The sequence below is a fragment of the Columba livia genome, chromosome 1, assembly GCF_036013475.1.
Source record: "Columba livia isolate bColLiv1 breed racing homer chromosome 1, bColLiv1.pat.W.v2, whole genome shotgun sequence".
NCBI classification, from domain to species: Eukaryota; Metazoa; Chordata; class Aves; order Columbiformes; family Columbidae; genus Columba; species Columba livia.
This window is the reverse complement of record NC_088602.1, coordinates 205,345,311-205,368,252: the sequence shown is the minus strand read 5'-3', so window position 1 is coordinate 205,368,252 and position 22,942 is coordinate 205,345,311. Positions and strand designations below refer to the sequence as shown.

The 22,942-nt window shown below is 38.6% G+C and overlaps 1 protein-coding gene across 36 annotated transcripts in view; it reads left to right on the top strand.

Moving 5' to 3' along the window:
* The window catches only part of CELF2 (CUGBP Elav-like family member 2), a 562,200-nt gene extending 539,705 nt beyond the window's left edge, over nucleotides 1–22,495 (top strand). For 12 of the 36 annotated variants that reach the window (XM_065050154.1, XM_065050141.1, XM_065050159.1 and 9 more), the window contains 4 exons: nucleotides 1,822–1,941; nucleotides 7,552–7,749; nucleotides 11,230–11,373; nucleotides 16,706–22,495. In XM_065050154.1, coding sequence (XP_064906226.1) covers nucleotides 1,822–1,941; nucleotides 7,552–7,749; nucleotides 11,230–11,373; nucleotides 16,706–16,833 — 590 coding nt within the window. In that variant the 3' untranslated portion in view covers nucleotides 16,834–22,495. Of the gene's footprint in view, nucleotides 1–1,821; nucleotides 1,954–7,551; nucleotides 7,750–11,229; nucleotides 11,374–16,705 lie in introns of all 36 variants that reach the window. The other 24 variants (XM_065050164.1, XM_065050147.1, XM_065050168.1 and 21 more) reach the window with 5 other exon arrangements.
* Nucleotides 22,496–22,942: the final 447 nt, after the last annotated feature.

Here is a 22,942-nt window from a genome sequence, read left to right as displayed (position 1 = left end):
TCCTCAAGAGAAAAGAGTAATAACCCTCTGAAACAGAAATGAATGGAATTGAGCCCAGTAAAAAACAATTAGACCCTTCAGATTTGAGGTTTATATACCTCATTTAAATGATCTGCTAATGAACATGAGCAGAAACACAGAGCAGTGTTGGTCACGGGGAATTCACTGACATTCATTCATTTTGATTTTTTCCTTTCTTCTCTGTTGGTGCTCACATTATCTGACAGAAGTGGGTTTTTACTTGGCTTATTTGATTACTTTTTTTTTTAACCAAAAGACATTATTGACTTCTTATTGCTTTATGGAGAGACACTGAATAATCAGAGCTGCTTCTATCTGCAACATGTGAAATTATTCAAGTTAACATTGCAGGTGCTAGGGAAGTGAGGATAAGGAATGTCTCACAGAGTCTGGAAATCTGTCCTCACCCACACCAGGGGAGTCTTCTGTACTTTGAAGCCCCATGAGTGTGAAGGCTTGTTTTTGGTGGGTCTCAAGCTTGCAAAGGTGGGTTATTTGTAGGTTGGTGCTTTGAGGTTTACCCATGGAGTGAAAAAGATGCCTACTACTTTCCTCACTAGATCCTACCACCTGTAGAGACTTCACTTATTTTGAGCATTCACTGAGTAATCTGATGTGTTTGACAGCTCAAAAGAGCACAGAGATAAAAGCAACCTTAACTGTTTCACAACTAGATAATGAATGGGAGCTAAAAAGCATGGTGCAGGCATGATGTGCCTCTGGTAAAATCATCAGCAAAACTCTAAATGTTCACTTTTCAGAAGATAATGCAACTTTTTAAAGGAAAAGAAAGTCTTTATGATTGATGCATTAAAGTAAGGCTCAAGAGACAAGCTAAAAACTTAATTGTTTCTGCAGCTTTTATGAGTGTGATTCATCTGGCATAACTTTGTCTACCTCTAAGTCAGGTGTTTAATCTACACTAGTTATTCAGGGCCCTTCTATGAGAGAGACACACATTTCTAGTTCAGCCAACTTATCCTAAATGATAGCTCTTTCTAAGGTGCTTTATTACATTCCTATGACAAGAAAGTAAGTGTGTAGTTTAGATGGATCAATCTCATCCAACTTCATCATTCCCTTGGCATTGTAGCAGCCTTTTCTCCACCTAAACCTCAGCTTCCCCTCTTGCAGAGCTTTTGGGGGTGCATATAGTATAATTTATGGGGTGCATATACGTGACTAGTTATGTACAAAGGGCAGGCTAAAAGCCTGCAATAAAATGGATAGTAATTACATTTTGTACTGGCCTGGCCATTGTTCTTTTCACAAACTTCAAGGCTTTAAACGATGTTCATAAGGTGTCCTAGAGCAGAACCATAATGGCATAGTGTCTCACTTAGAATAAGTAGAATTTCTCTTAGAATACTTGGGGCCCAGAACAGAAAGCTCTTGAATGACAAAATTACTATGATTATTTCTATTTTTTTTTTCAATGATGGAGTTTAAAATGTGGCAAAACCTCAATAGCCTGATTAGCTGATTAGCCTGGAATGCTAGGTTGATTGACAAACTTCTGAGAACGTGATTGATCCCATGCTTACTGTTTCTGTATTGTTTGCGAATAATAGCACTATGCTAAATTTTGTGATCCAGCTTTGCAGCTCAAGGCTTATCAACACGTTCCATGAACAAACATGCTATTATTATCTTGATCAAGGTTAGTCTACTGGTCTCGTTTTCTTTTTCTTTCAAGTAGCCCTGTTGTTGAGCTCAGCATTATTATAAGCTGGTTTGTGATCAACTAAAAAAAAGCAAAATATGACCTTAATTTTGCCTTGCTTTTTCTTTTCCTTTCAGTGGCTGCATCAACTGCTAATTCCACAGCTGGTGCGGCCATGAATTCTTTGACTTCTCTGGGTACTCTCCAAGGACTGGCTGGAGCCACTGTTGGACTGAATAATATTAATGCACTAGCAGGTACCGTAAACAGTGAGTATTTATTGCTGTGGTGGACAGCCTTCCCCAATTATCATGACACAAAAAACTACCAATTGTAAAGTGATTATTATTATTTTTAATCTGTATACAAAATAAGGGGGTCAAGTTGATCCAGTTCTATTTGTGGTACATATGCAGTTCTGGAGTCACATAGTCAACTGCAAAGTGAAGTCCCTTGGGTCCCTGCACAGACTCCTTTTCTTGCAGGGTGTATGAAAGGTGAAAGAAATGTCACCAGGGATTTGGGTTATCTTGGTTATAGGAGAGGCTCCTTTTTTATTTAGGGAGTCTGACAACAGGTGTATCATCCCAATGTACAAAGTCTCACTCAGAAATGCAGTGATAAGAAAAATGTTTACCATGGAGGCAATCCTTTAAAAATGTCTATTGGAATTATCAAATTGACGTGAGAGCAACATACTTTGAAAATGAAGGCAAGTCTTTGGCTTTCAATCAGCAAGTAAAAGAGAATGATGCAGTCAGTCACCTGTAATACCAGAGCATGCACCTCTATCCTGTGACATCTGAAACAAGCCCTGGCATCTCCAGCTAGGTAGATGCCAAGAGTTTTTAGAACATTCTTCCTTTTCTTTAGCCTTGGTCAAGATTTTCCTGAAGAAGAAGGATTTTTTCTTTATTGTTTCTGCTATGATGACTTCACCTTTGCCTGCAATAGAAGAGATTTGTCTAGATGCATTTTCCCTCTCCTTTTTTTTTAGCTGCTGTTGCTCCTTGCATTTCCTTTTATAATGCAAGGAATCTGGTCATTGCCAGTCCATGACCCATCATAATGTACCCCCAGGAATGGATGTCCTCCTCAGTATCTCTTGCTCACTTTGATGCTCTGCATGATGTCCTTTTTGTCAGTGTTATTTGGCTGCTCACCCGATATTTTTGTTCTGTGATCTCTGGTTGTCATTGTTGGGAGTTGGGAAGGAAGGGGGCTAATGGATGTCCATGTAGCAGTGTCGAGTGGTTGCATGAGGTCTTGTATAAAACAGGTCTTGCTTCTGGCAAGGACATGTGTATTTCTTAGTAAATAGGACTCAAGAACAACTTAGGAGAAGTAAGTATTAGGTCCTAAAAAGGCCAATGTTTGTTTCCTTTCTTATTATTACATTAGTATTAAAGCAAGCCACTGAAAATGACATGCGTGAAAAGCTAATTTATTTCCTCTCATGAGCTCTCTTAGTAGGAGAGCTACCCTGTCATAACTAAGAAATCATTAAATACCCTTTCCCAATAAACACTCGTTGTGCTTTACTTGGTGTACAAGAGGTCACAATAATCAAGAGCAGAGTATGGCATCCCACTCCTTCCCTCCCACAAGTACTATGGACCAAGACACACTGAAGCACTCCAAGATAATGTCCCCTTCAGTAAGACTGAGTAAGAATGAGTCACCTATAAGCTCTTGACTTTGTGTGGAAGCCATTGCATGCTTTTTGACACTTTTTGCTAGGTCACAACCAAATAGTTTACATTTTCTCAGCAAGTATTTCAAGGTGATGTGTGTGCAAACTTATCTGCGTGTGTCACTTGAAGTATTAATGATGTATACACAACCTAGTGCCAAATTTCAGCTTATTTTAAGCCACCATTGCTTCCATGGACTTACACCAAGAGTGGCTTCAGTCCCAAATTTTCTTCATGGATGTTTTTATGGACACAGAGTTTGTAGGTGACTAGAAGATATGTATGTTTATAGCACTTACAAAATGTATGTGGATATGTCTGTCTATGTATATACATATGTTGAGAGAGGTCTAAAGAGAGGAAACTGCTTCCCCACAACACAACGTTGTGGCACTGTTTTTCTCAAAAAGTTGACACTGATTATCAGTGTTGGGTACATGTGATGCTAATGGTAGCAAAGTGTTGTTCAAATTAAAACAACCTCCCCTGTCTATGTTAATGACAAACTAGTGCTTTTCTTAGTGACCATGTCTGAGCCAGTCATTCACACTCAAAACTGCCTAGGAGTTTGCCTTTGGAAAACTTCATGATCAATGAAACTGATGTTTCACAGTATACCATGGTCATAGCACTTTAGTATAAATGTTCAAGCATCATTTGGTCATGGAGGCTCCTGGAGTAATTGTGCAGAGAAGTTGGAATTGAGTGACATGCTTCTAACTGGGGAAATAACAAGAGCGATCCAAAGCACAAGTCAAGAGTTTAACCCAAAAATTAATCAGCAGGTGGCACTGGGCTTGGGCATTGATTCACACAGAGGTGTTGGAGGAGGTGCCCTTCTGTTGAAGCCATGTCCTGCTCTCTATGTGAGAACTACAAGGAGAATGTCTTCCAGGCTGAGCTCACTAGTAAACTTGTATTTGTTTTCTGAATCCTGGCTGGGTCCATGAAAAAGAAGCTGGGCTGTGGAGACTGATGTGTTCTCATTGTAGAGAGAAGCATTGTAGAAAGGTGTCTGGACACCTTAAAAATTAAAGAAAGTGAAGTATGGTAAGTTTAACTATCTCCAAGGCAACAGTTGTCCATATATATGGAGATTCACCCAGTCTTCCCTCAGTTGTGCTTGAAGCTTCTAAAACCTTAAATGACAAAACCTTAGAATGTCTCCTTTGGTCGAGTACATTTAAATTATGCAACTAACAAAAAGAATTATGAATAATGAGGAAAAATTGATAAAGAGAGGAAGAGATTATTTTGAATTAAGAAAGGACACCATGGATTCATGATATTGGACAGCTATGACACAATATTTGTGTGTGAACCCAAGGCAGTCACTTAGCCTTTCTGCCCCCATATTTACATCTGTAAAATGGAGATAAAACTATTCATGACAGATTTGAAGGTGCTTGGAAAACACTTCGAGAGACCTTTGGACCTGCCAAGCATTGTCACTTCTGTATGATGTAGAGTAACTCAAAAAAGTAGAAGGCCATAGATGAGAGACTGCAAAAGGTTATTTCACAGGGTGAGGAAGGGACCACAGTTCAATATCAGACTGAAGTGCATTGGTAGAGATAATAAAGAGATGGCAGAGATGTGTAACTGCACCTGGACCTTGCGGATTTCATAAAAGAGTATAAAGGAAGAATAGAAAAAAAAATGCTGAAAGCTTTCTACAGATGTTTTGCTCAGGAGGACAGTGTATTTAGACACGTGTGCTAGCAGCAGCAGTGCCCTTCCCAGGAGCAGCACGGTGTGCCGGGGCTGTCTGGCTGTTTGCTAATCTGAAATATTTTGGTAGGAAGGGGCTATTGATTCTAAGTGAAAGAAGGGGGAGGATGCTGCCCACTGCAACACAAAGCATGTTTATCTAATAGTCTGATGACTCACAAAAGATAACATGTTATCCTAATGCTTCCTCTATTATCAAGTTATTTCTACACTATAATAAAAGGAGAGATACAAACTGCTTTATCAGGAGTGTTTAACCAGTGCTGTGTGTACACCCATGCAAGCAATGACACAAACCTAAGTACAAAAACAGCAGAGCAGGTTAAGGTCAGGCTCATGATGATATTAGTAGCAGTACAATTTGAATCTTCATTTTCCTGTCTTTTAGATATAGGATGCTTCACAAGCTGTCTTGCTTTGCAAGTTTTTGTTTTATAACTGGAGCCATTATACAACAACTGTCTAGCTCTTTTTTACTCAGAGACTTTTGTTCAAAGCAGTGGCAGCCAGTACCTCCTATCAGGATATGGTGATGCTCTGAAGTGGAGGGGAAAGAGAAATCTTCAAAGTGCGAGACATTTTATTAAGGAAAGGCTAAGAATATCACATCCCTGTCAAGTGTTTAGTCACACAAATTATAGTAATATCAAAAGGTATAATTTATGCAGTACAATTCTCTTAATTGGCACAGACTCTGGTGGAGCCAAAAAGGTGCCATTTGAGCAATTGTCCTGATTATCAGAGACTCATAGGAATACACTTTTCAAATCTACATAAGAGATGGAACAAAACTAGTAGGTCAGCATCTTTATCCTCCCCTGTCAATGCAGGATGATTCCCTGCAGTATTCTTTCTATCTCTAAATTACTCATGTGATGAGGTTTATGCCACTTCCTTGAAGATTGTTTCCCAGTCTATTAATAACAGATTTCATTGTTAATTCACTATAAAGTGTCATCTGCCTAATTTACTCACTTTTCTCCAATTTACATGTCACCCTTGTTATTGCTCTGAAATTAAGCCCTTTGTTTCTCTTCAACATTCGTATCTTTTGAGTCTTAATACAGCTTGACCAGCCACCTCTTCACCCATCATTTTGCCAACCTAAACGCTATAAAGTCAGTGTCTAAAAACTGGTCATCGGTGGTTCTGGATGTCCCATTTTTCTGGTGACTGGTCTACTGTACGTTGAGGGGTCTGATTAAGCCCTTTTAAGTTGTTTGTGAGCTGTTCACCTTAAAACTGGGGAGCACAGGATAGCTGGCTTTGCAGAAAATGTGGCTTAACTTTCAGTCCTGATGGGAACTTACTGCTGTAGTTGACACAAGTCAGAGACGTGGGCAAAGAGCAGGGCTCTGAACTCTGCCACCCCTTCAGCTGCCAAAGACATTGTAGCTCTAACAGGAAAAAAGTGGTTTTCTGGAATTTCTGAAAAAAAAATACATGTTGACATTGTTAAGTTTAACATGGCACTTTTAGGAGCCATTATGATGAATAGCAGCAAAGGAGAGAGGCTGTAGTCCAGGAGTTTGTCCACCATAGAGTCAGAGTAGTAAAACTGCTTTTGCAGACCACACTGTTTGCATGGATGAGGGATGCCATTTTCTGCACAGCTAGCAATCCAGTCTGAAATTTCCTCTTTGGCAGTCGTCCCAGTTAAATTAATGTTATCTATCAGCATGTAGAATCACTTTAAAGAAAAAAAAAAAAAATGAAACAGCTCTGCTTCCAGTGAGAAGAAAGACATTGCTAGAACTGAATGCGTTTGTTTCTTTGTGAAAGACGCCTGGTCCCGATGAAGGACTTTTAGTCACTCCAGATGCGATGCTCTTCATCTCTTCTGGGGTAGCTGGAGGAGGTGGGTGGAAGCGCAGAGCATCACAGTCCATCGTCCTACCACAGAACTAAAGGATGAAGCCCATAATTGTACGGAGGGTTGCTTCAAAATGCTGTTCATCAGGGTTCTGTGTTAACTCTATATTAGCAAAGCCCTCCTGATGTAGTCATGACTTGGTGTAGTCATGACTTGGTGTAGTCATGACCCTGGTCAGAAAGAGTTGGTTTCCTTTCAGACTGCTTTTTCCCATTTTCCGAGTGACCACTTATTAAGGGTGTAGGTCGAATGTGTCCCACTCTCCCAGGTTCAGATACCCTCAGCAGCAGCACAGGTGTCAAAGAGGGTGTGCGGAGAGGCTTTTGGGAGCACCAAGCTGTGGTACTTGCCAGTAGCAGGCTGCATGCGAGTCCGTCTGACTGTGCAATCCTTGTGCTAAAAGTGATCCTGGCACCAAAGTCGTGTTTCTTTGTTTTCAGTCCCATTTGGTGAAGTGCCGAGCTGCATGCACCGCCGTCGTTGTCAGTGTCATATAATACCAACGCCTTTCGGAAAGCACTAATGAACAAGTGCAATTTCTTTTCTCTATTGTTGGGTTTTTTGTAAAGTTGCTCAAATGCTCTCAGGTATGGCGGCCCTGAACGGAGGACTCGGCGCAACAGGCTTGACGAACGGTACGGCCGGCACCATGGACGCGCTCACCCAGGCCTACTCAGGAATCCAGCAGTACGCGGCCGCCGCGCTGCCCACCCTGTACAGCCAGAGCTTGTTGCAGCAGCAAAGCGCCGCGGGCAGCCAGAAGGAAGGTAAGCACCGAGCAGACGAAGAGAAAGCAGTGTCGTGGCTTTGTTTCTTCACAGAGGCTTAACAAAGGACCTCAAGTAGCCTAATCTTTAATTTATTTTTTTTTTCTCAGTTTTCTGCTATTTAGTATTGTTACTTTTTTTTAACCTCTAATGTAATTAATTTTTTAACCATCTGTCCTCTAAGTTATACTTTACTGACCAGTGAAGTTCTTGAGTGTTGTGTACAGTTTTGGGCATAGAATCATAGAATGTCCTGAGTTGGAAGGGATCCACAGGGATCATCGAGTCCAACTCAGTATAAAAGTGATATAAAGATACTGGAGAGCGTCCAGAAGAGGGCTACAAAGTTGGTGAAGGGTTTGGAGGGGAAGCCATGTGAGGAGTGGCTAAAGACACTTGGTTTGTTCAGCCTGGAGGAGACTGAGGGGAGAGCTCGTGGCGGCTCCAGCTTCATCACAAGGGAGGAGGAGGGGCAGCTGCTGAGCTCTTCTCTTTAGTGATCAATGACAGAACCCGAGGGAATGGCAGGAAGATGTGCCAGGGGAGGTTTAGGTTGAACATTAGAAAAGGTTCTTCACCCAGAGGGTGCTGGACACTGGAACAGGCTCCCCAGGGAGGTGTCACGGCCCCAAGCCTGACAGTGTTCAAGAAGAGACTGGACAACACCCTCAGACACATGGTGTGAACTGTGGGCTTGTGCTGTGCAGGGACAGGAGTTGGACTCGATGATCCTTGTGGGTCCCTTCCAACTCAGGACATTCTATGATTCTATGATTCCATGATCATCCTTTCTTATATAAGAGCATTTACTACCTACCACATAACAAGGCACAGGTAACAAAAATCATCCCGTTATGGGTGCCATTCTCTCTTCTGGTTTCCATTATCTGTGATAATGGAGTTAATCTGATTAGGTTTAAGGTTTTGAGTTAATGACAAAATCCGTTCTTCCTTTGAGTGGTTCTTTGTTTAATTGTGGGTCTTGTGAGGAAGTAACTAAGTGAATGATTGCCCCCTCTCCCTGTGCCAACAGCAAATAAACCTCAGGAAGCAACTGCTAAGAATAAATGAATACTAATTACAAGATGTTTAGGAAAATGAGGTTACCCTTTTCCCCTCTTCCATTCCCCTGCTCACTTCCCAGGCTTTTTTTTTTCTGTTTTCTGTTTTTGTTGCTCTTCTCTTCTCTTCTCTTCTCTTCTCTTCTCTTCTCTTCTCTTCTCTTCTCTTCTCTTCTCTTCTCTTCTCTTCTCTTCTCTTCTCTTCTCTTCTCTTCTCTTCTCTTCTCTTCTCTTCTCTTCTCTTCTCTTCTCTTCTCTCTCTTCTCTTCTCTCATCCTAATTTCTCGCTAATTCCAGAAGGACAGGAAAGTATCACATGCTTTCTGAGATTGTATCTATGTTGTCACTACTGTTTTTGCCAGGCCTAAGCTTTAGAAATAAACCTAGGAGAATATCCTCAGGAGACATTTTTTTATCCTCTTTTAGAACAGTTTCTTGTACTGTCTTCCTAGGAAGGCAAATTGGGCATTCCTCAATGGCTGGCTATTGTAGAGGAACACTGGAGTTAAAATATATGTTTTCTCTGAATTCTTTACTTCATTTACTGCTAATAGCATGGATTATTTAAAATGAAATGGGGTTTTTTCCCTCTTTTTTGTGTGCGTTCTCTGCTTTCATCTCGCACACTTTGGTCAGTGACAACAGACTATTTAACATGAGAAAGAAATTGTTTATTTGGTGTCGTTGTAAGATACATAGTGGAGGACGGTTTGATTTTTTTTCTAACTATTTAAATTTGTTTCTGTTTATGAACATTCATATCAAGTGTAGGCTTACTATGTATTTTTATGAACTGGCAGTGTCCCTTTTAAAATGTAGTCTTTTTTGTTGTATGTTTTGTTTCTGTTAGTAAGGGGTTAAGTTTGAGTAAATTCCATCACCGAGTACTGACAACTATGTTTTGACTCTTAACATGATTTCTGATGGAATGCTGAAGAGTCTGGAGTGGTTGAGGATAAACAAATGCCAGAGAAAAAAAGCTATCTAAATATTAAATGTTGAAGCACAGTGAACTGGCTCATGAATATGCTCTAAACTATTATTCAATAAGTTTTTTCTTACTATTTTTAAAAATATTATTTTCTGGAAAGGATAGTTTCCTTGGGGTAAGAAGGAATATGTTCCAGGTGGCCAATTTTTTTCCCTTTTATTTTTTTCACCCCGAAAAAAATGTTTCTTTTTAAAAACATTTTTTTGTCCTAATCCAATTATCCTCTCCTTGGGGGCGAACATTGCAACATTTTCCTTCAGGCTGAGAGCAAGCAGCCAGCCTGGTTCTTCAATATGAGAGGTGAGGCTTCATGGCTGTGTGGAACGTACTCCATAAATCTGATGTGCACTTTTCTCTTCCTCTAGAGAAAACCTCTGAGGCACATTTAGATTCCAAGGGAATACTCAAATAGGTTACTCCAGATGTGTTTTTATCAGGAATGTTTGTTCTTTTTTTGTACCCCTAATGCTACTGCTGTCTGCATGGGAAGGGCACATGTCTGGCTCTGTCATAGATCACGTTCTTCCTGGCATCCATTGCTCATTTCCAGTATTTTATTATAAAGGAGAACTTGAACTGGGGAGAAAAATAACCTAATAGTCCTAGGAGGAGTGTTTAAACCAACAGCACTAATAATGTGTATCTCAAATTTTGGCTGTAAGAAAAATATTCAGAGCACCTTTGCGTTTGCACCTTTCTTTGCAAACTCAGCTTTGTCTCAAGCCACTTTTGTTTCAACCAAGTACTTCATTTTGAACTTTTTTAAATGACCGACTTTATACAAAGTTTATTCCAGGAGACAGGGCTTCTTATGTGGAATTTGTATTTAAAAAGAAGAAAAAAAGGGGGGGTGGCTGTCATTTTGAAATGAACCAGTATAAATTCAGCTCTGAGCATCTTTCTCCCTCTGACTTCACTGATTTCCAAGTCACAAGGTTTGCTTTCTCTTATCCTTTTTGTTCCCATCTCCGTTAATTTCCTGCCCTCTGAGTTTAAATATGTGATACTCAAATCTGAGCTCAGCTCATTGCATTTCCATAAGTTCCCACAACTAGAATTAAACTGACACACCCATACAGGTGTTTGAGGCAGCAGAGGACTCCTTGTGCAGTTTTTGGGGTATTATGAGAGAGCAATACATTGTGTACCTGTTTTCCTAACCCTAATTATACTGAAAGACATATAAATTGAAGAAACAGGCTGCAGTTTAGCTTCTTAGAGTTATCAGGTAAACACTTTTCAAGATAGGATGCTCTAAAGAGCTCTGTTCATTTGATGATCCACTTGCGTTTGTTCCTTCGAAGTCAGAAAGTGAAATGCTTTCTGACAACCACCTTCTGTAAGTGTTATGGAAATATATATTAAATAAAACACTTGTAATAGCTGTTTTCCTACTTTTTTTTTTTAATTATTATTATTTTCCTAAAGGTCCAGAAGGGGCAAACCTCTTTATTTACCACCTCCCCCAGGAGTTTGGAGACCAGGACATTCTGCAGATGTTCATGCCTTTTGGAAATGTTATCTCTGCTAAAGTCTTCATTGACAAACAGACCAATCTGAGCAAGTGCTTTGGTATGTCAAATTTAATAAATCGAATAGTAAAAACCACATGCACTGTACTGAAAAGGGGCCAGGAAAGAAAATTAACAGCAATGTGAGAAATGTCGTACTGGAATCTCATTCCAAAAATAATGGACTGTTAATCCTCAAAGGAGCAGGAAGATGCACAGACAAACTAGTTCTAACTAAGAATTGGATATGAAAAAACAATAATAATCTTCCAGTCTGACATCTCACATGAATGTGTCAAGCACATGAAACTAATTACACCCTATGTGGGGGAATGTCATTTACTATACTATTAAACTGCCTTATTATGGATACCTAATTACTCTCTATTGTATAGCTGAGGCACTTTAAAATGCTCTATGTTTAACCCATTACTTCTACATTACAGGAATTTCTTTCTTCTGAATTAAGTACAAGATTTTGCAATTAGTGGTTGAATGGTGTGTACATGTATTTCAGAATGCTTTACAGACATTTGATGTATGGATATGCATCTCCAGCTTTTGTGGGTGGGCTCCAGTGCGCCATGGAAGGTGGCATCTCCCCTTACCTTAGGGCAGGGATGAAGGGAGCCTCACAAGATCAGTGTCACGTTTCCCAGAGAACACTTTGACCTGCCAGAAAATGAGATCACAACAGAAGGAGATGATGATGTGTTGGCATAAAATAAGTTCTAGGGTTGATTAAGTGGGCTGATGTCTTTTGAATAGCATAGATGCACCAGCTCAGTGCTTTGATGAAGTGGAATACACAATGTCAGCGAGTGGCAATCTATTAGAACATCGGTCTAATAATCGTGGTCCTATGCAAGACACGGGGAGGGTCTAAGAGGAGGAAAGAATCTCTTAAAGATAAGTTTTATAAGGTTCGACCTAAAATATTTGAGCTTCCACCAAGTGACAATTCTTTCCCAAATTGAAGGAACACAGCTGTTTGTATGATGAGAGTAACCAGTCCAGACAACCCTCTAGTTTCCAAAACCCTTTTGTACTGACAGTGTCACCCTTTGCCCAGCTCCATCCCTTAATTCTGAAGTGTCCCCATTTGAAGCATCCCCATTAACTATGATACATATTTCTTAGCTTGCATAGCATTACTTTTTTTAAAAATCTAGGTTTTGTTAAAACGTGTTTGTCAAGGGATTTGTGTCCACCTGGGCCATTCAAGGGCCCCACAGCTCTTGGGCTTTAACCCATCTTGAAAGGGTTTGAATTTATCTAAACAGATAGGATCCAAACATGAGTTGGATACGTCAAGTTACTCAGAAAAACCTAATGCACTGGAATTCAAGCCTTGCCACAATCTGAGTGGTTTTCACCTGAAAACAAGCCTTTAGTACACTTGGAAAGTTAGTTCAGAGAAAGGATGTGACATTCTTTCTTCATTTTTCCTTAGTCTTTCAGTTCATTTTTGAAGCATTCACCTCTTTAAGCTTTACAAAAAATTGTTCATGTGTGGACTAATATACTCCAGCATGTTTTTGCGATGGGATAAAACAGCCCAGGAGGCTGTAGCAAATTTGAAAAGTGGAATTGAAAGGGACTCCCTAGATCTGGAGGTAGTTCAGTTAGTACATTGGGGTGACAAAATTGTTGTTGAGGTCTCCAGGAATCTTGATGAAATGTCAAATCAAGCTACATCAATCGAAATGCAGCCATTGTGGTGACTGCTGAAAGAATGTAAATTACTTTGACCAGGCAGTTAAGTTCCTCAGCTTCCTTTCCACACTTGCTTTTCATGGGTTTCCTTTTACTCTTTGATTACCTACTTACACATTTATCTGGATTCGTAGGACACAATTACCTAACGCAGGGTGATGCACTGAGGTTACCTTGTTTGAGGGAAATGGAGGAGTCAACACCCAACAGATGGAGGAGCCGTCAGTCCTTTTGGCATTAGTCAGCCTTCACTAATATTTCAGTTTCTCATTCTTCCTCCTCAGATATTCTGCTTTAAAACCAAAAAGTACTGCAGTGGCAGAGGAAGTTGAGATTTTCTAATTCAGTAGGTGACCACCTGTGTGATGCTGCTAATTACAGGCACAGCCAGAATTAATCCTGCTAGTTTAACATACTAGTGTACTCTGTATGTACCTCCTCAGCTTTATTAGCAAGAATCTGCTATTTGTTGGTTTGGTCCCATATTTGTGTTTTCAGAAGCTTCGTTTTTTCTTTGTCCTCCTACCCAAACACTAGGACAATAGTGCATTTGAAGAGCTCATTTCTTTCCTGTATTGTTAATGGTTATTGTTCTTGGTACAGTTTGGGTTTTTGTTGGTTGGCTGGTTTGTTTGGGGTTTTTTTCCATAACAATAATAATAATGATGGTAATGATGTTTTGCATGTGCTTGGTGCTTTCTACTCTGGAGTTTCCAGGAAGTCAAATTACAGATGAGGACAGGTTAAACACCAGAAAGGTGAACATGTTGTCCAAGGCTGTCCACTGGAAGAACTGGGAAGGGAAGGCACATTCTTAGTGAGTCACAGGGTAGTAATATACAGTGATAAACTTTTATGTGACACTGCTTCTCCAAATGAAAAATTGCTTTTCTTTGCAGAAAATGGACTTGGGCATTATTTGCTTTTTTGTCCACCTCGAAAGAATGCTCAAAAGATTAAATGGTGATGAGGATGACAAGACAGTCTGTTTATGCCTGGAGGTGCCCTTCCATGAGCTCTCATGAGCTCTAGTTGATTCAGGAGACTCTTCATTCACCCTTCAAGCTTATCTCTCACCTTTCATAAATCTTAGAATAACAAAAATGAGAGATGTAAAAGCAAGGCAGGGGAGGGGGAACCCAATGATATCAGTGCATAAATGCAGTCTGCCTCATAGCAAAACTGTTACTTGAATGATTAAAAATATTTATCTTGATTATAGAGATACCCAGAGTTTTAAAACAAAAATCAGAATCGTCATGATGGGGTCTTTGAAAATTCAGACAAAAAATGAGGATTGGGTGCAATCAGAAAGGATAAATCAAGGGAGAGCCTGCCAGATTCCTCTGTAAGCTTTATAAATGAACATTCTTGATAAGGGAGAAGATGAAAGTGTAGCAGGCTAATGTAGATATAGCATTCTGTGTAGATATAGCATTCTGTGTAAAGTGACAAATTGTGAATAGAATAACAACTGAATGATAAAGGCTGATGCCACCGATGCATCAGTGAAGTTGTATGTTTGAATCTGTGGCTGAGTCAAGGAAGCTAATAAAGAGACATACAATGAGGTGACTTGTCTCACCCCCCTGCAAAATAATCATAACCTGATTTAATTGTTCTTTTGTCATCAGTGGAGGTATCTAAATTGGAGACATGAATGGTGGGTGGAAAAGACACCTCTGGGCATACTTGCTTCTTTTCATTCACCATTCGCAGATGCCATCTAAGTGACTAGTTTAGATGAGTTGCCTAACTTTCAGGTGGATCAAACTAGCTAAGAAGGAACTAAGGTGATAAGAAGTTCATAGCAGAAGACAGCTCTGAATGCACTTAAGAGGACAAAGGAAAGGTCAGGAAAGCTGTAGAGGAAAATGCTGAATTGTCAAGGTTGGTAAGAGCAGCTACATCTCAGTTGTGGAGCACCTGCCTGGAAGGTGCTACAGCTGCCTTCCAACTCATCATAGATCTCTTTTCTACCCCTGAGGTGATCCTAGAGATCAAGGCTGAGATCTGTGAGCGGATGGGAGAATATAGGAGTGAAGTGCTAAGCCAGTGACTGGAATCGTGTAAACAGATAAGATCTCCTAGAAAAAAATAGGGGAAAGTTAGAGAGTGATGAAGCAACTCAGGTTATATCAGTAATATTACAAGAAAATGATCCAGTGGAGAAAGTGAGAAAGTGACAAGAGTTACTCAAACCGAGGAAGGTATGGAGGAATATTTATTATCCCTTAAGGAGGTAACAAATAATCAATCGCAGAGCAACATGAACAGAGCATATCGTCTGGCCAGGAGAAGGTCTGCAGAGATTTAAGCGAGAGGTGTTTTTGCGCAGAAGGAACAGAAGTGAGCCTGTATCATCAGAGAAGAGTCTTAACTTAAATAGTTTGGTGAAGCTGATTTAAGGTGAAACCATAGGGATGGTCTATGGAATGGAGCAGCTGGACAAGGACCAGATGACTTAATAAGAGGGTTTTTTTTCTTTACAATGGGGAAAGGATATCATTCTGGCACTGAGGATGGAAAAGGGTGGCAGTGCAAGGTAAGCAAGAGCCATGAAAGAACAGGTTAAAACGTGGTAAAAAGAGGTTATGAATCAGAAAAATACACAGGCACTAAGCACAAATGAAGAAAGCTGGTAGAAGAGAGGCACGCAGAAGCCTGTGTGTTAGGACTGAAAAACAAAGTGTGTGGGATCTATGCTTTAACAGAGGGAAGGGGTACATATTGAGGCAAATTCAAGTGGAAAGAAGAGGGAGCATTTCAAAGCAGACACATAATAGTAGGCTGAGTACAGTAGTAATTAGGCAGAGCTGTAGGAAGCAGAGGCAGTTAGGAAAGCTTTGCAATTACAAGTGGGAGGCCAAGAAATGAAAATGAATTTTGAGCTTCCAGAATCAGGGAGATTTGAGTCCATTATGAACAGAGCATTTTTAGTCTCCCGGGGAAAAGAAAGCTGAGCCAGGCCCAGACATTCTGAATCACCCGAGCAAGTATTATCCCCCTAGTTAGTGCTTGCAACCAAGGAGCAGAAGATCTGGACTTCTCATCAAGCACTGCCTTTGTCTTTACAATGCTGCTTAATTTCGATGCTCGCATACCCCTTTGGGGACCAAGAGGCTGAATTAATTAACATTTAATGTACCTTGAGAGCTTGAACTGGACGGAGCTGTAAAAATACAAAATATTAATATTGTAACTGTCCTGGGCTAAGCCCAAGGAGGTGAGTGTTTCAAAGCACACAGGACCAGTGCACGTGAACTCATCTTCAGGTGTGCACATGGTTATAGGCATCTAATTTTAGGGTTTGTTTTCATAACCAAACTTTCTGTTTCAGCTTCACACCTGCAGACTGGCCTAATAATACTTCCTGATAGACTGGGAGGTATTTAGATGTTACATTGAAAAGTGTCACACTAATAAATACCTTCAGTCTCTAAGGTAGGTAGATAAATAACAAATTGGAAACTGCACCAAAACCGAGCAACTGCATTGCAGGTAGTAAAGGAATATTATGAAGGTAAAGGGGAAAAGTGTAAAAGTGTGATCAAAGAACTAATTGAAAGTAAATGTTTCAAATAAATGATAATAATAAAATCCTAACAAAATGCCTTCTGACATTTGTTCTAACCTATAGTTCGCTTTCTCTCCCGCCTCCGTTCTGTGTCTCGTAGGTTTTGTTAGCTATGACAATCCAGTCTCTGCACAAGCTGCTATCCAGGCTATGAACGGCTTTCAGATTGGCATGAAACGCTTGAAGGTTCAGCTGAAACGCTCCAAAAATGACAGCAAACCTTACTGATCTTAACCCCAGATGCTTACTGCTCTTATTTTAGCTTTCTTAGGGTAAGTCCCATGAGCAAACCTGTCCTCTGCAGGGGGGTTAAGAGAGAACATATAGCCAACCTTCACCAAGAGACAGTTATTTTTACAGTTACCACTTCCATTTCCCCACTTGTCCTTATTGCACTTGGCTCCCATTTCCTTGCCAAGTAATTCCTGAGTTGTGTTACTGTATTTTGTTTTGCAGCATAATTTATCTCCTTTTTTACGACAAAAAATAAACGTCTTGAAATTCAAAGCAACACATACACAAACACACACACACAAAAAAATGTGCAATTTAACTCTGTGAACCCTGGTGCCATTAGCACACAATAAAAGTTGTTTTCTACGGATGGATCGTATTTTACCAGGGTGGCACCAGCAGTTTATAGGTTAAACAAAATGGCCTCATGCCAGTCGAAGCACTTATTTTGCAACAAAAATTGAAACAAGTCTTTCCACTACATCAACTTGTTTTTTTGAGAAGATTCGATTTTTTTTTGTCGTTGTTTGAATCAACGTATTGTTATATATTAGTCTGATTTTACACTGGTCGTCTTTATATTTCACTTTTTTTTTTAAGTTCTTGTTTTTTTGGAGAGGATTAATGTAAAAAAGATTTAGAGATCTGTTTCTAAAGCTACAGGGTTTAAAATAAAAAAAAAAAAATAAAATGAGTGACAATACTTGATGTTTCTTGAGAGATAAATTTAATAATAATAATAAAAAAAAAAAGAAAGCCACAGGCCTGTAAATTTTATTTGTAAAAAGCATTTCTATTTTTATACAAAATTTTTACTGCCTCAGAAATAATGGAAGTTATTTATTGCCTATTGTTAACTTATTGGGTACCTAAAGAGCAGCTCTCTATGCTAGCTAGATCCTTTGAAGTAGTCTCTAGAGTAATTGTGCCAAGAATGGGCGCTTTTTCACTGTTGAACCCTACACCTTTTACAGTTCATGCTTTTATCCTCTTGTTTGTATTTGTCTGGTTATTTTGTCCGTAGTTTCCATTACCTAGTTTAAAGTTCGGTTGTCTGACCTTTTATTTCCCTCCCTCCCCGTACTTTTCTGTTACATTTGTAGAAACTGGTTCTTTCCTCTCTTTTCTCCCCAAAGAGGAATCCATTCTCTCTGATTCCTTTCAGATGGATTCTTTTGGGGTTCCATTGTGCTCTTGTTGACAAGTATTGTAAGTTAATGCAAATTACGCGAACGGCTCATAGACTCTACTGATAAAAGATTTGCATTAGTTTTCTCCTGCACCCATAAAAGTGATTTTGTTTGTGCTGCATAGATTCTATGTAACTTGTTTTCCTCTTCCTTGTTTTTTCCCTAGACATCTCCATGCCCGTTAGCCCATCGTTTGCCTAGCATGTCCCTGTGGCATCGTCCCGTCATTGTTTCTGATGTCTTTCTGACCTCACATCATATTTGGTTCTCCTACTGACCTTTGATCTAGTTTGACCTTTGAAATTTGCATGTGACCTCATCTAGCTATGAATTCTGGGAAGTCAATGTGAAAAAACATTGCTGCATTCATGCAAGACTGAAATTTATTATTAGATAAATTAACGATAGGATTTAAAAACAACCTGTGGCAAAATGTTCTTTCTTTCTTTCTTTCCTTTTTTCTTTTTTTTCTTCTTTTTTTTTTTTTATTTGTTGTTTTTTTCTTTGTTTGTTCGTTTGGGTTTTTTTTTTTGTTTGGTTTTGTTTTGGATTTTATTTTTTCATTTCGTAAAAAAAAAATAAAAATAAAAATAAAAAAAAAAACAGACTTGAAAGTATTATACAGGGATTGGCATTCTGCCTGGTCACTGGTGACAATAGCAATATGTGTCCAGAGGCACAGAATGTTGGTTTCTAACAGACTACTTCCAAAACAGTTTGAGAAATAAAACTGTCTGATTTTAAGTCTCTAGAGGTCTGTAATAGTTTTTACATTTTTCAGGCAGTGTAAAGTTTTTTGATAAGGCCATTTTAGGTGGCTCACTTTCTCATTAAAGTATATATATAGAACCACTTTTTGTAGATTAGTATAAGAAAATATTTACCCTGTTTTAGGGCAAATGCTACCTACTTGTGTCACCTTTTGCTGAACTGACTCACAGTTAGACAATCCATGGTTTAATGCACATGAAATTACCTATATTTTATACTGTTTCAATGTACAGAAGAAAGGTTACTGTAAAATGTGTTACGTTGGTGCTTCTGTGAATTAAGTTGTGGTTTCATCATGAGTCTTATGGTCTTAAGTGTTCTATGTTTATAAAAGACAAGTTTAAAATTGGTTTACTTGAACAACAAGAACAAAAACAAGATTCAAAATAAAATAAAAAAAAACACAAAAAAAAAGTTGTTTGCTTAAAAAAAAAAAATTAATTTCATGTGAAAAATGAACAAATATTCCAGAATAAGTTCGTGTTGGCTTGTGACGCATTGATGTCATTTTTTTATCGTGAACAATTTAGACGTGTTTGTGTTCAGCAAAATGTGATCGGTTTTTCTTTTAAAGAAAAAAAAATCAGTGAAACTATAGTGCCAAATTCCAAAGGTACTTTCTTCCTAGAGCTTCAGTGTGTTTCTTGTGTGAAGTAATTTGATAACATGGGTATTTTATTATGTGTTTTGTATAAATCCCTAATATTTAAAGAAAAAAGAGGTTAAAAAGTTTGTTAACTTGCTATCCTGTGGTCTTGTTGCCTGAAATTGTTATTGTTTGTTATTTCTCTTTGATGTTTTTTGTAAAACATTGTATAAGTGCCCATGTTTCACTTTTTTAACCACTCTGCACACATCAATGCTGTGAAAGCAAACCTCACTATGTATTTTCTTCATATTGTATGGAAACCTCTAAGGTGAGAAAGTTTTGAACTTTTAACCCTTTCCACCCAGAGCTGTCTTGAGTGTTAATACCTTTTATACATTCACCATTTTGCTGTTTATTTTTATATATATATCTATATCTATAAATATATATATACTTAGTTTTTTGTGGTTTATTTAATACATGGTTGAAATCAGAACAATGCACAGGGCAGATCTGAAGGACAAAAATATTTTACTGCTGTCTAAATTTCTTCTGTGTCTATTACTAAAATTATTTAAAACAGTAATTAACTTGTGGTTTTCCTTTTTAGATTTTGGGGATTTTGTCTTTTCTTAAAGAGCTTTTAATATGCTGCTGGAATATGCTATTCAGTATTAATAAAAGAAAAGAAAAAGAAAACAATTCTTTAATTATCTATTATGTGAGCCACTCCCCGACGGGAGCGGTAAATCCACCATTTGAAATCCTTGAGGAGAAAAAGAAAAAGAAAATCCTATTTTTGTAATTTAAATAAATGAACTTTTGCTTAAATCAGATGCACTAGATCTTCCTGGGTGAAAATTCAGTGTGCACTGCAGTTAAACTACTTTTTATGGATAAAGTTTACATACGCTGTAATGTTTGGTGTTATCTGCCATTATTTGTGACGGCAATATCTTGGCTTACTCCTGCAGACACTCGTATAGAGAGGAGTAACTTTACTCGTACAAGTAGTCCATGGCAACACATTTGTGACTGATGTGGGTGTTTGCTGGAGGAAGCTCTGTGTAAGGAACCAGAAAAGAGATGCTGGTAGCCCTTTTCACTGCCTTGTAAGTCCGATTAGATCGCATTTCTACCACACAAGTAGTGACCAACAACCCAATTTGTTTTTTTGCTACCGATATAGAGAATTCATTGCCAACCCAATGTGTGTGAGCAGCAGTACCTGCTACCGATGATAAAAGTGCCATATTTCTTCCTATTTCTATCCGATTATATTTGAAGCCACCTAAAAATTGAAAACGAAGCCCTATATGAACAACATCAGCTGGTGCACTCTTGTCTCTCATCCCCAACTTAAATGCTTCTTTATGTAGAGCCCTGGGATGGAAAGGACTAGCCTCTAGTGATGCAAAAAAGTTTCCTTCTTATAGCACATGCACTTATAAATAAATGATCTATACTTTTCTCACATGTTTTTACTACTGCTGGGGCCTTCCTACACCCTTTGAGGGCTATTTTGTACTACTTGCAGCAATTTTGCATATTCGAAGTATCATCTCATGTACGTTATATTATATATATGTACATATATATATAATATGAGATCATCATTTGGATTGCTTAGACTGTTTCACTAATTTTTCTCATTGTACACACCGTATAAATTTCCAAAGCTTTTTTTAGATGCCCTAGTGTGTTCTTGCGGGTTTACCAGTCCAGTTAGAGCGGTGATGCCTTTGGTCCTCAAGCAGCGCGACTTGGCATCGGGCTGCCCCGAATTACGTTACACGGGACATTGGCTTTGCAGTGGGAGAGGAGGAATGTTTCTGTACTTGCAGGCAACCGAGATGGGTCATTGCTGAGAAAAGCGTCCATCTTTAAAAAAATTAATTAATCAAATCAAATACAAAACAAAAAACCCAAACATACACCTTTCTGGAGACAAATTACCTACCAGTTCTCTTTCAAAATATTGAAAGGAAAAAGCTGCAAGGGTGCAAGGGCCTAATAAGAGAGGAAGAAAAACAAGGGAAATTGCTTTACAAAATTCTAATCAGAAGACTAGACTAGTTGCTTTTTCAAACAAATTAGCTAATTGCAATGAAATGGCAGTCCTCAAAGGAGTAACAAGTTCATCTTTCTTTCACCATAGGGGTTACAGTTCCTTGGCTTGTGCTACTCTGGAATCATTTTACTGTTTCTGTTTTTATTATCTTAAGTGCTAATTAACAAAAGGAAAAAATATCCTGTAGTTTCATTACCTTTTTGGATAATGTCATACAAAAAAAAAAAAAAAAAAAGAAAAAACAAACAAAAAAAAGAACCTATGTACTTGTGTTTTTTTTGTGCTGTGAGAATTGTTGTTTGTAGATTAATAATACTATCATTTTGTTTAGAATTACAAACTAGTTTTTAAGTATTGTCTGAGAAAAGCCAAAGTTAATGCAATCTAGTGGAAACTGTAAGACCATTTGAGTATTGTTTCTGTTTTATTGATGCATTTGGATTTTGTTGTTTGATGGAATTTGAGCCAAAAAAAAAAAAAGAAAAAAGAAAAAAAGAAAAAAAAAGCAGGCTTTCCTATTTCTACAACTTGATTGTACTTATGCATTTTGTACCAGTGGAACTTTTTATACTGGAGATTAAAAAACAAATGGAAATTTTTGTGGCTTACTCTCGTGGGCCCCCTCGATCACGACTGATTTTCAAGTTTGATTTCTGGACGGTAGAAAGAGAGTTGGTTTTGTTTCGAGAACTCAAAACTTTGGCTTGATTTCTTTTTTTCCCTTTGCTTATATCTAGTGTTTAGAATTTTGTCTTAACAAAAGCGGTAAGTTTCACTTTTTATTCTGTATCGTGCAGTTACACAATAAGGTAATTAGAATTAGGAGTACTCGGTCACTTTGCGTGGATAAATGTATTAGTTAAAACGTTAGGGGTTTGCTTTTTTGCTGTTTAGATCAGAGTTTTTTCTGATTCTTCTGTCCTCATTGTGAACATAACCGTGTAGTTGAAACAGTCAGACTTATTTTTGTAACGTATGTTATTGTGTGATGCAGTTTTTTGCTTCTGTCTCCAATATTAAACCATTTTCCTAATACTTGTCTCTCTACTTTGTGTGTTGTATTGTTGGTGGTCATTCTGTGTTGGTAATACATCTACACACCTCACCGTTTCACGTGCCTGTTTTGTTTTTTTTTTCTCTATTTGTTGGTTGTGTACAAAAGATACAGTCGATTCCACCTAAGTGAATATCTGATTGGGGGGCAAAAGAGGATTTGTACATTTTAGACATGTTATGGTTTCTTTGACTCTATTTTTCTCTCTCTTCCTCCCCCTAGTCATGCCTTATCACTTGGATTATCTATCCGAGCAGGAAGCATGTTAAATGAGTTTCCTGCAAAGTCATATTGAAGGTAGCTTTCGTGAGCCTTCTAACTGCAAAAGCTTCTGCACACAAACACACAGAAGCCACGCGAAAAGATTTATTTCTCTTTTTTTTTACTGTGACGTTTCAGTCAGTCTGGGAAATGCAGATTAAGGAGAT